General features: G+C 37.6%; 1 protein-coding gene across 1 annotated transcript in view; it reads right to left on the bottom strand.

Annotated features, from left to right (window-relative positions):
- Positions 1–16999, bottom strand: part of LOC149800812 (MAM and LDL-receptor class A domain-containing protein 1-like) — a 39508-nt gene extending 22509 nt beyond the window's left edge. The window contains exons 1-7 of the mRNA XM_089954219.1: positions 16881–16999; positions 16239–16388; positions 7148–7404; positions 6330–6411; positions 5074–5142; positions 4499–4630; positions 926–1185 (exon numbers count right to left, since the gene is read on the bottom strand). Coding sequence (XP_089810345.1) covers positions 926–1185; positions 4499–4630; positions 5074–5142; positions 6330–6411; positions 7148–7404; positions 16239–16388; positions 16881–16929 — 999 coding nt within the window. The 5' untranslated portion in view covers positions 16930–16999. The remainder of the gene's footprint in view (positions 1–925; positions 1186–4498; positions 4631–5073; positions 5143–6329; positions 6412–7147; positions 7405–16238; positions 16389–16880) is intronic.
- Between the last annotated feature and the right edge of the window lie 350 nt (positions 17000–17349).

Raw genomic sequence — 17349 nt, 5'->3', positions numbered from 1 at the left:
GTAAATAAAGTTAAGAATGTTCCGTTTTTAAACGGAATAAGACAAAAGTTTGTGTTAATCAAGTGTTGGGTGATAAGAACATCTTTTCGATTGTAAAGATATTTTTCTACAAGAACTAAATGGAGAGATAAATTCTATGGACATATTACGATTCGATAATAAGGCCAAAAGCGACTTGCGTTTCAATACATTATAGATGGATTAAACCAGTGCTGTCCAACCTTTCTGACACCATGAACCACTGAAAAATGTTTTTTCTTGAAGCCGAGGGCCACAGCAGAAAAATGAAAAACAACGACTATATAGCTGCTCGAGCTCTGGCGGGCCATTTAAAATCAGCCCGCGGGCCGCGGGTTGGACATCACTGGATTGAACTGTTATTATTATCTGACAATGACTTGTATGCACGCAACGACAACATTCGTACACGAGAGAGAGAGAGAGAGAGAGAGAGAGCTTCATGGCTATCTCTGTCAAATTACAAAATTACACGAAAATGCATGTTCTCTGAAAAAGCCACCTAGCAAGCAAAACTGAAATGCTGCAAAACAACTGAGAGTAAACACATTTTTTATGCACGACGATCAAAATAGTGAACTGTACAACACCTTTGAATAGACATGGTACTTTAGAACCATCCTGATATTTTGATGAAGTTGTAGTAATTATTTTCCGAATATACTTTTATTAATATACAGGGCCGATTGTGCAAAAAGTCAATCGTGTTCAGTTACTGGACCATTCTCATTTAGAAAATATTTAACTGGGTTGAAGGAGAGTCACATGGCTTTGAAAATTTGGGGCTCATGAGAGCAATAATTTTCAAAATCAATATTTCATAGTTGACTTATGAAGCCAGATAACGATCTTGATGACTTAGCATTTTTGTATGATCGCTAACATTTAGTTTGAAGAAATGACCTACATGGTAGGTTCCAGGCGGCAAATTGACTTCTGCCTTCAGCCATTCCGAACTCTGTCTTCCGGTCCGGCTCCAGAGGATAAGCACATTGCCATCTGGTGTGCGCTGCAGAAGGTTCAGGGAGCCAATGCCGGCACCATTCATGTGATACCAGAAGCTGATGTTAGTTCCGGGTTGGAAGAAAACCTGACCGCTGTCCAGTCGCGCCACGTACGAGGAATTTACGGCTTTATGGCCATTCAAAAAGGCATACTGGCTTCCACCTGCATGCAAAGTAAAACTGTGCTATTATGGTAGATGACATTTTACCTTTATAGTTTGACACACACACACACACACACACACACACACACACATATATATATATATATATATATATATATATATATATATATATATATATATATATATATATATATATATATATATATATATATATATATATATATATATATATATATATTCCTACGAGTAACGTTCTAAATTTAATATTATTAAAAATGTACTATATGACAATTTTCAAGCATATTTCGATATAATAATATGATATATCAATTTGTAAACGCCCCAATTTCTCTATTAATTAGATAGTCCCATGAAAACCGTCCGTCAGTCTTTCTATGTAATCTCCTAACACACTTTCTTCACAGTCTATCACGAATAAAATATTTATGTTGTGAACATTTAGAATATCTGATCAAACTCTCATGTGCAGATTATAATTTCTAGTTTGTGCAATTTACTTTAAGAAGTTACTACTGCTCCGGTGGCCTAGTGATTTGAGCGTCCGCCTCTGATGTGTGAGGTCGCGGGTTCGAACCCCGGCCGAGTCATACCAAAGACTTACAAAAATGGTACTAACGGCTGCCTCGCTTGGCGCTCAGCATTAAGAGGTTAGTGTTAGGACTGGTCGGCCTGGTGCCAGGATAATGTGACTGGGTGGGACATCATGCTACATGTCTGCGGCATGATGCCCAAGTGCTAGACATCACTATGAACTGTCACACTGCAGACATTATAGCTATATGACTGAAAAATTGTTAAAGCTACGTTAAAATATAAATCACACACACACTCACACTTAACAAGTTACTAATAACCTGTTACTTCAGTGTGAACATTATCTCTCTCGTCCGACTGTTGTATATTTCCCAAACATCATTAACAATCTGTCCAGTTTATTAAATTCTCCTTGATGTCATCTGCTTTCTCGGTTTGAAACAATACATCCAGAGCCAAATTGTGTAGTTTGTTCCCTCTCTGGTTAGAACAAGCCCCGCGTAATATGTGTGTATGATATCCCCTTAATACTGGCCATAGGGCATGGCGGCTGCCTTAGGCCCCGCACGCCAATGGATCCAGGGCCCTGCTGCCAACGTGGCACCTTAGGTCTCGTAAACTATAAGGCCGGGCCTGATCAACTTCCGCATTCCTGCACAATTCGCAACGACCAGCAGTAGTGTCGATGAAATAATGAAATATACACAGAAACAGTATGCTATACTTGGCGTCATAAGAATATATTTCAGGTGAGAAATTTTTTGGTAAGATCCTGAATAATCATCACACTCTTCTCAGTATCTTTAAACATTTGAAATAAGACAAATGTCGGTGCCAGAAACATAATAGGAGACTGGATGAAGATAACATATATCAATTGTAATGTCTGATCAGACATTGGCTTGATCATGTTTAAACAGGGCTTAGTCCCGCAGTTTCATTTAAGCAGATTCTGGTGAGACTCATTTCATCTTTCTTGGTATCGATCCCAAAAAGTCATACTTGGTATTAGAACAGAATTTTTGAGTAAAAGTATTAAGATTGAAATTTTCCCTAAATTGTATTAAAGGTAATTTTTCATTAAAGTACATTCATAGTACTTCTCTACTAAAATACATTGAGATTAATTTTATTTATTTATGTACTACAACTGTAAACTATTTTAATAAAGACTGAGCCTTCATGAGCAAGTGCAAAACCACTTTATACTATAAAAAAAACATTTCTTCAAAACGATTGCTGCATTAAATCGCAACTGTTGAATATTAAACTCTTCGGCTATCATGACTTTAATCAAGATTTAATCATCTGTTATATTTTAAAATGCAGAAATTATTTAAATGTTTGAAGATGGTAAACTCGAAGGAAAAGTATAATTTTATATGTATTTCGTGCATTTTAAATATTATGGTTTTATAAGATATATCTCTAGAATGCAGTATTATATATATATATATATATATATATATATATATATATATATATATATATATATATATATATATAAAAGACTCTGTCTTTCCTTACGGCGATTCCGTACCTCTCATTCCCCAAGATGTACCCGTATCTACACCGTTATGAGTGACACCTCTTTTAAAAGAGCCTGAACTCTTCTTTTTTTCTCTCTCTCTTTAACCATGGACAAACACATTTCTGAAGTTATGAGTACTTCCTTCTCATAGCAAGAAATGAGAAGAAGGTTATGATCAAAATCTTTTCACAACACTTGGTATCGATCCCATAAAGTCACACTTGGTATCGATCCCATAAAGTCACACTTGGTATCGATCCCATAAAGTCACACTTGGCATCGATCCCATAAAGTCACACTTGGTATCGATCCCTTAAAGTCACACTTGGTATCGATCCCATAAAGTCACACTTGGTATCGATCCCATAAAGTCACACTTGGTATCGATCCCATAAAGTAACACTTGGTATTGATCCAATAAACCCATACTTGGTATCGATCCATAGAGTCATACATGATATGGATCCCATAAAGCCATATTTCGTATCGATCCCAAAAAGCCATACTTGATATCGATCCCATAGAGTCATACTTGGTATCGATCCCAAAAAGTCATATGATACCTTCTAGAATGTGACCATCGACAATCCCTGACGTCCGATCCAGAGAGCCGCCATGTTTCAATTCCCACTCCAATTCACCATCTTGTTCCCAGCCAAACAGATTTACCGATCCCATAGAGTCGTACTTGGTATCGATCCCATAGAGTCGTACATGGTATCGATCCAATGAAGTCATGCTTGATATCGATCCCATAGAGTCATACTTGGTATCGATCCCAAAAAGTCATATGATACCTTCTAGAATGTGACCATCGACAATCCCTGACGTCCGATCCGGAGAGGCGCCATGTTTCAATTCCCACTCCAATTCACCATCTTGTTCCCAGCCAAACAGATTTACCGATCCCATAGAGTCGTACTTGGTATCGATCCCATAGAGTCGTACATGGTATCGATCCAATAAAGTCATGCTTGATATCGATCCCATAGAGTCATACTTGGTATCGATCCCAAAAAGTCATATGATACCTTCTAGAATGTGACCATCGACAATCCCTGACGTCCGATCCGGAGAGGCGCCATGTTTCAATTCCCACTCCAATTCATCATCTTGTTCCCAGCCAAACAGATTTACCGATCCCATAGAGTCGTACTTGGTATCGATCCCATAGAGTCGTACATGGTAACGATCCCATAAAGTCATACTTGATATCGATCCCATAGAGTCATACTTGGTATCGATCGCAAAAAGTCATATGATACCTTCTAGAATGTGACCACCGACAATCCCTGACGTCCGATCCGGAGAGGCGCCATGTTTCAGTTCCCACTGCAATTCACCGTCTTGTTCCCAGCCACACAGATTTACCTCAAAGTCGCACGTCAGATATCTGCCTGGAACCAAATGTATCATATTATTAAATTGTTAACTTCAAGACATGATAAAATCCTATTGTAAAATATTTTCTGTTTGTGGTTAATATACCAACTAATTTCTGCAGTTAGTCTGATTACGTTTCATGACCAGGAGCAAACTTTTAAAGTTAATAATTATATAAATACCCTTCTCAGTGTGTGGCAGGATAATGACTTTCTTCAGCTGAACACTTCGCTCTATGACAATTGCAAGCTGAAGGTTTTCAAAGCGTGATGCTTCAGACTCGAATAAACCTTTTCTTATTAATTTCCTCTAGGAGTCATCGTATGCACTGTGTGACCTAGCATAATATATTCTTTAAGTTACTTTGCAGCTGGGTTTGTTCTTTTTGGATTTTAACAGGCGCCATTATGTTCTTCTTATTTTGCATTGTTAAATAGCAAATATGAGATGTACTTACGGGGAGGTGAAGTAGACGGGAATGTCTGGCTTACTGTAGAAGGATATGTCTGGCTTACTGTCGTCAAAACTGAAAAGAATATATTGTTTATTATTGTAACAAATAAGCCTACAGCTTGTACACAATTTGTGTATTATTGTAACGAATAAGACTATGGCTCGTACACAATTTGTGCATTATTGTAACGAATAAGCCTACAGTTTGTACACAATTTGTGCATTATTGTAACGAATAAGCCTACAACTTGTACACAGTTTGTACATTATTGTAACGAATAAGCCTACAGCTTGTACACAATTTGTGCATTATTGTAACGAATAAGCCTACAACTTGTACACAATTTGTACATTATTGTAACGAATAAGCCTACAGCTTGTACACAATTTGTGTATTATTGTAACGAATAAGCCTACGGCTAGTACACAATTTGTGCATTATTGTAACGAATAAGACTACAACTTCTACACAATTTGTACATTATTGTAACGAATAAGCCTACGGCTCGCACACAATTTGTGCAGTATTGTAACGAATAAACCTACAGCTTGTACACAATTTGTGCATTATTGTAACGAATAAGCCTACAACTTGTACACAATTTGTGTAATATTGTAATGCACAAGCCTACACCTTGTACACAATTGTGTATTATTGTAACCAAAAAAGATATACAACTTGTGCACAATTTGTGTATTATTATAACAAATAAAAGCCCACCTCTTATACACAGTTTGTGTATTATTATAACAATAAGCAATTTTTTTACATTATGCGCACAATTTGTGCAATAAACATCGTGTTGTGGAGGCACAATCTATTTAACAATAATACACGCAATTAACTCATCATCATCTACATATAGCACCGGAAAACGCTTTGATAGCATTGCACAATATAAAAGCCATGATTTATAGTGTTGAATTTTATGGAACGAAAGAGAATGTCCTTGATTTGAAATGTTTGAGAAATTAAGAGTAAATGTCTCAGTCGAACGGATATATGTAAACGCAGAATGATCACATTAAATCTTTCCATTTCACAACACACACACACACACACACACACACACACACAAACAACACACAAACATTATCCAATTATTAAAATGAAAATTAAGAGCACGAATGTAAACTGATATTCATTTTGATTAGAACATTTGACTTCAGTTTGCTACTCGTTTCCTTTTTTTATTTTTAAATTAGAACATTATAAGCATAAATCAAAATGCAGATCATATGAAACGACGCAGGACAAACCTGATGGATTGGGATCGAATACGATGTCATCGATTGCCAGGTCGCTTCCGTAATGGAATCGAGTGTTCGCCATAAATATCACCTGAAAATAATAAGTAACAATCTGTCGAATCACTTAAAACCGTATATTGTCGTTGCACAATTATATATAAAATATACTGATGTAGATCATGTATTCATATATTATGTTTCTCGGTAAAATAGGCCACTTCGGAAAGAAAAATAAAATTTTCTCAGTGGCGAGATAAATTATGGAGGAAAAATATATATTTTCATCATATTGATGCAGAATAAAGAAAACGCTCCGGAATTATTCATATTTGGTAACTGACTAAATGGGGGCGGGGGGATAGATGAACTATATCATTTCAAGCAGAAATCAGAGTGGTGCATATTGGGTTGGTAAAGGTTCTCTATTCTTCCAAATCGATGTGAATCAAATAAAAACTACAAAACGCACAATTATTTAATTTTTATTACTTTAATTGTCAGAATTTTCATAATGATTGTTAAAGTTTCAGGATGTTCTTATTTTTTGTTTTCAGTTACCTGGTCAAATTGGATGATTTGTGATAAATATTTGTACTGTTATTGTTGTTGTTGTTTTTGTTGGGGGAGGGGGTGAATCTGGAGCCAAAAGTCTTATGAAAGTACACAAGGCTAAATATATTTATCTCTAAAGGATTTCGCATATATATATATATATATATATATATATATATATATATATATATATATATATAGAGAGAGAGAGAGAGAGAGAGAGAGAGAGAGAGAGAGAGAGAGAGAGAGAGAGAGAGAGAGACGCACACACACACCTGTTGTACATCGGTATCAATCCTGACATGGCCCTGGTTCCAGTCTTGACCTTGCCTACCTACACGCTGCCAGGCCAATTTACGTGATCCCGATTGATCATTAGCGTAAACCATTAGGGATCCAATACCAACGCCGTTCATATGGTACCAAAATGTCATCTGCGTCGTGCCTTGTAACTGCAGGATTGGACTCTGCAGCAAGGCGATGGACGACGAATTTAGTGTCTCAGAGCCTTGTATATACAGGTACTGTCCATCTATGGGCATAAACACATAAAAAGCGTCAATGTGAATAGGATGAACTTACTCAGCTTAATATTGATTATACGTGATGCATCTGAAAATCAGAAGCCTACATGCCTTGTGTATATACAGAGAGAGAGAGAGAGAGAGAGAGAGAGAGAGAGAGAATTTGTTGTCTTGTCACGGAATAGTATAAATCCCTTTGTTATTTATTAAATACATGTACTCGGGTTTCGTTTTTTGTGTACAACGTATATTGTACAATGTTTCGAAACAGTGGGTTCGGTTCATCCTATGCCGTACGTGCAAAGTGCTTTCCATGGGAAAAAAACCTATATTCATCAAGCGCACAGATAATGTAGGGCTACATCATCTGTGTATAAATACCTCACCGTAGGTCAAAATCGTTACACTACGGAAACGTCTTGTCAGTGAGCAGTCCAATTAAGGACTTGCACATCTTCAGCTGTAGAGGTATGTGAGCTATTTATTAATTTCTTATGTATAATATAATTTATAAGTGTTGTACTACCACGTTTATTTTTGTATACTTTCTATGTAGCTCCGGCTTGCACATTATAATGCAAATATTTTCTATTCTTGTATATGGCTTAACAGGAGATCCATACAAGCAATACAGTTGCATTTTATTAAGAAACGTTTAGTACCATAAGATTCGTATCGGACACGGGTATGTTCGCGTCTGAACCTGTTTATTGATTTGTAATGTTGTGCCGATAATGTAGTTTGTATAGTTTACCGTATATAACGTCATTACGTGGTATCGTATATACCCGTGTCATTCTTAGTACACGGTGTTAGAGTTGACGGGGTAGCAGCTGTAGAGCTGATCATAGAAGCTGACCATAGCAGCCGTAGAGCTGATTGAACAGTGTTTTGCTGGACGAGTAGCAGCTGATCGGGCGTTGCTGACCGATTGGTGGGTACTGATTGCCTGACTGACCCAGTGATTGGATGGTGATCGGTGACTAACTGTAATGCTGGCTGCATGACTGACCAGCGTAACTGGTTGCCAAGTATTCTAGTGACGGAGAGTTTTTGCTAACTCCATACACGTATTCTTTTAGCCGTGGGTTAATTTTGGGGTTAATTATACCCAGCGTTTTGGGACTACAAAGATATTTTGTATGATATCTGTCCCATTGTTTCAACGTTTTACTATTTGAGTAAAGTACATTTTTCACTATTTGAGTGAATACATCATTTTACTATGTGAGTAAAGTACGTCATTTTTTACTATTTGAGTAAAACACATAAGTCATTTCGTCCTGTGAAATTACCGTGAATCATTTTTACTATTTGGGTAAAAGGCATCGTTCTTTTCGTCGTGTCAAATTACTGTTAAAAATTAACCGTTCTCCTTGTACTGCGTAAGGTCATTTACTTGTATTCACATTTATGTTACATTATTAGGTTCGTGCGGATTGTGTTAATTTTGTTCCAATATTTGGATCTTATACACGCACGTATTAATCATAATTCTTTTTCCATTCAGGTCATTCATCAATAAACATTGTATATGTATCACCATAAAAAGTGTTCTTTAAAAATCCTAAATCCAACCCGGTTATCTGGTTACATTTGTATCGTTTGGTACTAGAATAGTGCAAAAACGAAAAACACAAATTTGTATCGTTTGGCAATAGTTATGTACAGAAACAATTAGAATACATTTATATCGTTTGGCAGTAGATATTTACAGGAGCGATACAATTATAATTCATTTGTATCGTTTGGCAGTATATTTGTACAGAAACAATCCAATTAGAACAAAAATTTGGTTGTTTGGTAGCAGCAATGCAGAAAAATAGAACAAAGTTGGAATTGGTAGAATGGGAAAGCGTTTTGGGCTGGTTTCACAAACGTTTTGCACTGTTGTATGTCAGTTTTACTTCATATATACGCGACCAACACAGTCTTTACGATAAAATGCATACTGCGAAGATTGTTATTTGACGTATGATGTACATTACGATGCACACTGTGATCACAAAGACTGCTACTTGACGTGTAAAGGATTGCCATAATCTTTTAAAACAATTGTTTCCACCACCTACGATTCCATTTAATTTTGGACGATATGATGTGTGTGTGTGTGAATACTTTTCTCCAATTTCGTTTCCCATCCAATTTATTGTGGAATTATTTACGAACAGGACATGAAAAGACATCAGCATGACCACTCCAACATCACATGTGCACGCGAGACTCATTATGTAACAGAAATTGCGATTTTTGATCAATACTTTATCCACACATAATACTCTACCTCTGTGTGAAGAAAATATTCGTTTTAAAGACTCTTCATGCTTCCCAAGACGTGTGCGTAGCTTGTGATGTACACGAACACTGAAAAGAGGTACGTAACTGGAAACACTTTTAGGTAATAGCTCTCATTTTGACAGCCTACGATCGTGGCTACTAATATTTTTTGTGTGAAATTTATGTCTTTTCCAAACCAGCAAGAGTTGATAGTTTGACTTCTAAAACATGTTTCGATTAGTACGATCTTTAAACCTGGTTTTGAGACAAAGTAGCCATCATCGTCCATGTTGGCAAACAAATAAAGGCACCTGACCTTTTAACCAAACCTTTCACAAGAAATTGAAAAAGAGACATAGCCATTATTTCACCACCCAGAAGTCCGAAACGAAAGCCAGTGACGTGTAAACGTTTCCAACGAACTTTAAAGGAGCGTATTTGTAAAAATAGTGTGCACATCAGCACACTCTCAAATAAATCGACGTATTGAAACGTATCTTCAAAGCTTACATTCAATCGTACTATCAGCGCATCGAATGTGCACCCGAAAACGAAATGATGGTGTTTGATCCCTCGTTTGGAGCGTCACGGACTGCCCCCCCCCCCCCAACACACACACACCCCACACCCCATATGTGAAATGTTAACGATGGGAGATTCGATTCGCACTTGAAAAACCAAAATCACGTTTGGCAAAGGTTATTTATCTAATTGGACAACCAAATTAGTTCATATCACTGGATAAATAAATAAAGGTTATTTGCCTAATTGGACAACCAAATTAGTTCGTATCACTGGATAAATAAATAAACTGGAAGACATGAACGGCGTTTACTTGACTAAGTTACAACTAGTGACCAAAAATATCGAAAGCATTCTCGATCTATGAACATGTAAAGTAGGCAAACTCCGACTATAAAAAGTCAATGTGCGTAGGATATCAGTCTAGTTTTGATTCTTGGATTGCCCCTTCGCGACTAATCGACTTTAAAAAGAAGCTAACTATCATGCCGTTAAACGTAGTAGCTACCTCTCCTTTCTTCAAGAATTACAAAAGCAACCCCTGTGGATGTAGTGTGGAGAACGTATGCCTGAAATTCAAATCGTCTTTTTCTGAGAAATCTTTGTGATGTCATTGGAACCGCCATCGCCAATTTCAATTAGCAATAAAGAGACAAACAACTGATGACCATTAGTAGCGAAAAGGGATACAGTGGGGCAGATGAAAAAATATAAGGAAAAACAGGTGTTTGTACCATGGGGCAGTTCATGGGATTTTACATGATAGGACTATCTGGGGCACTAGATAGGAATTAACATGGATGGGACTGTAGGTGATGTGATTGTAGGTGATGATGTGTTTTGTAAATAAAAAATTTCCTTTTCCACTATGTACTGATAGAAAGCAAAGTGGGATTTGTTAGTATTAGCGTCTTGTTTTGTGTAAAATTTATTTTAGGCTAGCATTAAAATCACTATGGGCTGTTTGGTATGTGATATTGGTAGTTGGTAAGAGGGGATGTTTTCCTTCACGTCCGTGCTTGAGACATATAAAATGTAGCGTTCGTCATTCGCGTGATTCAACATTGAATAATCAAAAATGGCATCGAACTACGTTGACAAGATAGAGAAGCTACAAGAGGTAGTGGATACCATAAGGATGGTGAAAAGATTCTGGTAAGGTTAGAGTATGGTTTCTATACCCCTCACCAATTGAAAATGGAAATGAATAATTTAAGGGGAGGGAAGGAAATATTGAGAGGGATTATCAAGGAGGAAAAAGAAGGATTTAGCGAAAAAGGAGCAAATTATAACATGGAAATGATATGCTTGAAAAAGAAGAAAATGAAAAGAAGAAAAAGAGGGAGAAAAGAGAAGAAGGAGAAGTAGAAGCAGGAAAAGAAGCAGACGAAAAATGTAGTGAAGAAGATAAGGAACTGGTGGAAAAGAAGACTATAGAAGAAGAAAAAGAAACCAACAAAGGCCCTTTTCAGGTCCCCTCCATTGTCTCAAAAAGATGGATATTCTCTCTTGCCTAAAATTGGACTGTTGTTTGTTGGATAGATTTATATCCATAAGTCTATGTATGTCTATGTCTCTAACCCTGTATTCCGATGCGAGTATTCAGATCAGCCCCATGCCACACTGTTCCGCTCGATTCAGGTCAGCCTCTTGCAACATTGTTGCCATTGTTTCCCCAGTGTTCAGTACCGTAACGTCACCCCTATTCAATTCCCCTTGTCCATATACAGTCCCATCCATGTTCAGTTCCTATCTAGTGCCCCAGATAGTCCCACCATGTTAAACTCACATAGACTGCCCCAGGGTACAACCCTCTGTTTTTCCTTATATATTCTTATATGCCCCACGGTTTCCCCCTTCACTGCTACCATTTTACTTAACAGTTGTATCGATTATCTTCTTCCAAATCCTTCCATGAAATATTCTGCGGGTAGTAACGGAAGCCTTGCTACCAATGCCAGTTACAGCAGCAGCAGCAGCAACTCTCTTTTGGCAAATTTGGAAAATCATTCGCGTGATTCCTCGGAGATCATAACCATCGAATCATGAATAATCAATTTTATTTAACTTTACCCAGTGACAGTTCTGTGGATGTGTTTCCCAAAAAAATATTGTTTCAAAGCACCTCAGGCCATACAACTGGATGACGAAGCTTGTTTTGGGACGAAGCATTGGTAGAAATGATTCATCCCACGCAAGTCCTGAATGTGAATCGAAATCGAAGCCCGTTTACCGTCGAAATCCTGAACGAACAAGCTCAAGAACACTTAGACAAATATGATCCTCCTCTCTTATACGAATCCAAAACGCTGTCACGCGCCAATCCTCAGATGAGCATATGTTACATGAAAACTCATGCAGGTTATTATTTTAGTAATGGACAAAACTCGCAAACGTGTAGTGGTCGAGTATCATAAAAAAAAGCTCGTCGACTTAATATGATTTTTTCCGATTGCAAAACGCCGTCCATAACGTTTTCTCCTCGTTTGTTCGATATTCTGGTTGGTAACACAAAATTAGCACCACATTCAAATGACATCAACAACAACGAGCGATTCTACAAATATTTACGTTATCAAATGAATTGAGCGAATCTCTGAATTTGATGTTGGTGGAGTACAACGCAATGGGAAATATATCCTCTGCTTATTCATTCGTTCCTTTCAAGATGGATACTGCCCTCACTGCTTACGAGGAAGGTGGAAACATATCACATTCACCGTAAATCTATACAGTCTCATTATTTTGACAGTGTCAATATTGGAATGAAAAGCAATCTGTGGCAAAACGTGCTATTCTCGAAATGAAAAGTCACAGTAAAACTACATTTTCGAAATTGTAACCAATGCATCCCGTGTCAATAGGAGTCCATCGACAACAACGACATCGTTATGTTAAAATCAGCTTGTCATGCTGTACCAACCTTTTAAATGTCAATCGAGTATTGCACAGCTCCTCGTACAGTAGCAGTCAATTTAAAACCGATGGTCAATCGAGGATTGCACGCTTTAAAAAATGACGATTTAGTGCAAGGAAAAGAATTTCTTCAAAACGTCCTCATTAACAAAGTCACAAAGAAACCTTCTTTAGAGAAGAAATAGGTGTTACTTCAAACTGGAAGAAGTCTTTTTTGCTCGCCGAAACATCCTTTTAAATTCGCTGCAAGCTTCTCGCCAAGACGTTACTTCATCTTGTATGCAAGCAAGGACAATGCAGAAATAAACATTAAAAAAAACCTCAGATCTCATTAATACGTTCAGAGAAAAATAAGAAAAGAATAACAACGGCCATGAATTGGACGTATTTGATTACTAACTGAAAGAGAAAATGAAGTAGCCAAAATGAGGTGGTCTTAAGCCCAGACCGTCCATGCCAACAGCACAATAATAGAAAACTCGCAATACCAACAAATGTTACTCCTTAAATACTCTTTTCCTCTAATAACCAATCTTAACCTGCAACATCAGCCATCAATAGTGATATTTCAAAATTTCATTGTGTTATTCAAGGTACAAGACGACAAAGTGTATACCATTCGCATACCGATCAAAATGTATATACTCTGAACTCGACGAAGACCCGATGAACGACGGACTCTTTGTCATAGCTGGCTCGCCGGATATACTACCATAAGGGTAAAAATTAAAACAGTGCATTTTGTGTACATTATATAACAAGTCATATATGGCAGAAGGACCATACGCGTATTTTATATAATTTCAGTCATTTAAACCTTGCCCCCCCCCCCATTGTTGCCTTGTCAAATATGGCCGTGCCATTGAAGATTGCACAACTGAGAGATGCCCAGGTGCATATGCACAGCGCCAAGGTACGTCTAATCGAAAAGATGGAAAAGAAGACCCCCATCTTCCTTAAGATAGTTCAAAACCTCGCAGAAGACATCGTCAGAAAGGAAATAATTGGAGAGAAATAAGAATGGGAAGAAAAGACGAAAGAGAGGAAGGAGCATGAAAAGTGCAAATAGTTTCTAGGATGGATGCAGCAAGAAAAGCAACAGCAAGAATAACAACATGGGTATATGAAGTAGAGAAGAGGAAAACGGACACCGATGAGTTTTCATTCTCATTCAGCAGAAACGTTTCAGTGCCATTGTGAGGCCTGCTATGGCACGACGTGTTTGCCTTGGAAATAGACAATACAATCGAGGACCAACAACAAACAAAACGGTACTTTACAGACCTGCCTAGTTGTATTTGAAAAAGAAACTATTGAATCATTGCCAATTATGTATCTTTTGTATGCTTGCGTACGTCTTGGTCTTACCCCAAAACTTAAAGTTGAAATCATCCTTCTACCTCCAGTGTAATTGTGTATTTGTTTGTGTCTAGTGTGTATAAACACTTCCTAACCTATGTCTAAAGTTAAATTTAATATGTGCATATAAAATATGAAAAATAATATACTTTATGTTCGTTCAATTTTTTGCCATCATTCTTTCCGTTCCATAACATTCCATTTATCATTACAGTATGCTGCCAGCATTCAGTGTTGAAACTTCAGAGCTGCACTGATTTTATAGATGAGGATTGGTTGGACTACCTGCGGTTGCCATGTATGAATCGTGCAGTATAAAATCACATTACTACAAAGGAAGCCATGTGACTATCTGTGAATACTAGCCTACATGTGGTAGAAAATAGTAAACCTACTTCCCCCATTGAAGTTCAGTACTACAAGTGGAAAGGCCCGGTGGTTAAAAATGATCACTGAATTTCAGCGACGATAACCACCAGGAACCAACATAACATAAACGGACGCAGCCGATGGAAGGTGTACTGCAAGCAATGAGACGAAACATGAAGGATGGCGGTGAAACCATCTGTAACCACCGACCAAGAGTGGAAATCCCCAGGATCTACGGCACAGAGCTTGCTGATCATAGTGCGTGACTGCATGCAGTTTTCCATTTGCCTTTAGAAAACCATTTCGATTACAACTCTCAAAAGCATAATTTTTACCCTTTTGATCCAAAGGCTAAAATAAAACTATGATTATAGCACAAATTAGATAATAAGTAAAATCATTAAATTATTACTGGGGAACTTATACCCACGGATTGGAAATATAAAAGTACACTATGTACACTAAATTACAAACTTGAGTGAAATAAGTAAAAACAATTCACTCGATAGATATTACAATTAAAATATCTGGCTCATTACAAATGGCCTATGAGGACAGCCTGACTTTGATAAATGGACAGAATTCGATTAAAGACACACCAATGGTGTTGCAAAATCATGATTCACCGCGGCTTTGTGCCTCTTTGCATGCTTTTTTAAACTTGGTCTCGACCAGGCATCGTGTATTGTCGGTCATGCGCAGTACTTAGAGGAAGAAACAAGAACGACGACCATTCAAAACTGCCAGTAGGGAAGTTCATAGAAGCAGCGTCTCCAGTGTACCGAGTGAAGGACCTCCTCGGTCGGTTGGAGGAGATTAGCTGTCACCCCTACAGGATGCACTTGAAGAAGGATGACCTCGCTGAGAATAGTCCTGTAGTTTGTTCAAGAAGTCATGGATGAGGAAGCAAAATCGAAGTAGTCTAGGATGAGAAGAGGGAAGAAAGGGATAGACAGAAGACTGAGGGATTTCAAGCGGTTCAATGTCAATTGGACGAAGATCCAAGAAACTATGTGGCATAGGTTCGAAAGGGCTGTAGGTCGGATTGTATCCAAATTATTTTACATTGCATTTTCCCTTATCCCTATACTGACCCATCAGGGGAGTCTCCGGACAAGATAAATCCCTATGCAAAATTCCTCCATTGTCCCCAGAATGCCCCGAGAATGTTAAATTCTGCTTTTTCCTATTAAATTTTTTCTTCATAAAATACCATCCCCATGTTAAAAGTACGGACAGTTTTAACATAGGATTTTTCCTTGTCCCCAATATGACCCTGCGTGTTAACTTATGGGGGGCTATATAACTTCCACATGTCCCCAGACATCCCTTTACAACTAATAATGTGTCAGATTCATTTGATATTAATGGTAGATGACGATGCTTATCATTTCCTTACTTCCATGGGTATGGTCACCCTGGGGACCGGAAGTGAAATCAGGGGTCCTTCCAGTTCTCAGCCGCCATTTTAATGACGTTGTGCTCAGCTCGTACCAGCCGCATAAATCTGATTCAAAGTCACAGCTAGGACTTTCTCCCAGGCATTGCTCTGAAATATGTGTGAATATATAGAAATAACAAAAGTCCTGAATGTCATTTGTCTGGTAAGCTGTGAAAAAACTGTGGAGATTGTAAATTAATCCATCATTTAGTGATCCAAATCAACCTTTACTTATTTTCCTGATCCTCGCAATTCTATGATTGCATGGTTCTATTTGTTCTTGCCGTCAAGCAAATAAATACAAGTTGGTTGGGATGTAATTTTCTCTAAAGTTATATATTATTATATGGCAATTCTTTATCAGATTATATTTAATAACCTGGGGTATCCTAGTTAACATAAACGGCCAGTATTGTGTAGATATGGTTAATTCCCGTAGATCCCTTGGCTTGTACGTTATTTAGTATAATCATGAAATGTTAGCATTAACCTAATGCAAGACACATCAAATACAGTCGAGATAAATATCCTTTCCAAATGATATTCTAACTTTCAAACGGAAAAAAAGACCAGAGCTGAAATTCTACACATGTCACTCACCCAAAGAAATAATCAGTATCAACACCTTAAGGACTGTCTTATTTACCATTCCTGTTTTGTCACAGAACAAACATACAAGATCACGGGCTGAAGATAAACGGCACCAATCAGAGTGAATGACCGAAACACAGTACAGAATCTAATACGACATGATTGCCGAGTTTTTGGTCATATGACAGAAAATGCGTCTGCTAATTCATAAAGATGAGTATATATCACGTCCCAAATTGAAAATCGGCTATTCTTATTTTAGAAGTGCACACAATTTCGTCAGGATGTAGAAGGAGAAGGGATGCTGATAAAGGTGTACTATGACTACTTTTGAATGTGACGCAGTTTGTCTGATATTGGTAGCTTTATACGACACGGATGTTACAGCATGTCTGACCTTCCTGACATTGTACGACACGATTGTTACATTATGTTTGACCTTCCTGACATTACGCGACACGAATGTTACAGTCTGGTT

Source organism: Sinohyriopsis cumingii, chromosome 4 (assembly GCF_028554795.1).
Source record: "Sinohyriopsis cumingii isolate HCF-2022 chromosome 4, ASM2855479v2, whole genome shotgun sequence".
Taxonomy (NCBI): domain Eukaryota; kingdom Metazoa; phylum Mollusca; class Bivalvia; order Unionida; family Unionidae; genus Sinohyriopsis; species Sinohyriopsis cumingii.
Note: the sequence above shows the minus strand (reverse complement) of the source record. Positions and strands in the feature narration are given on the sequence as shown.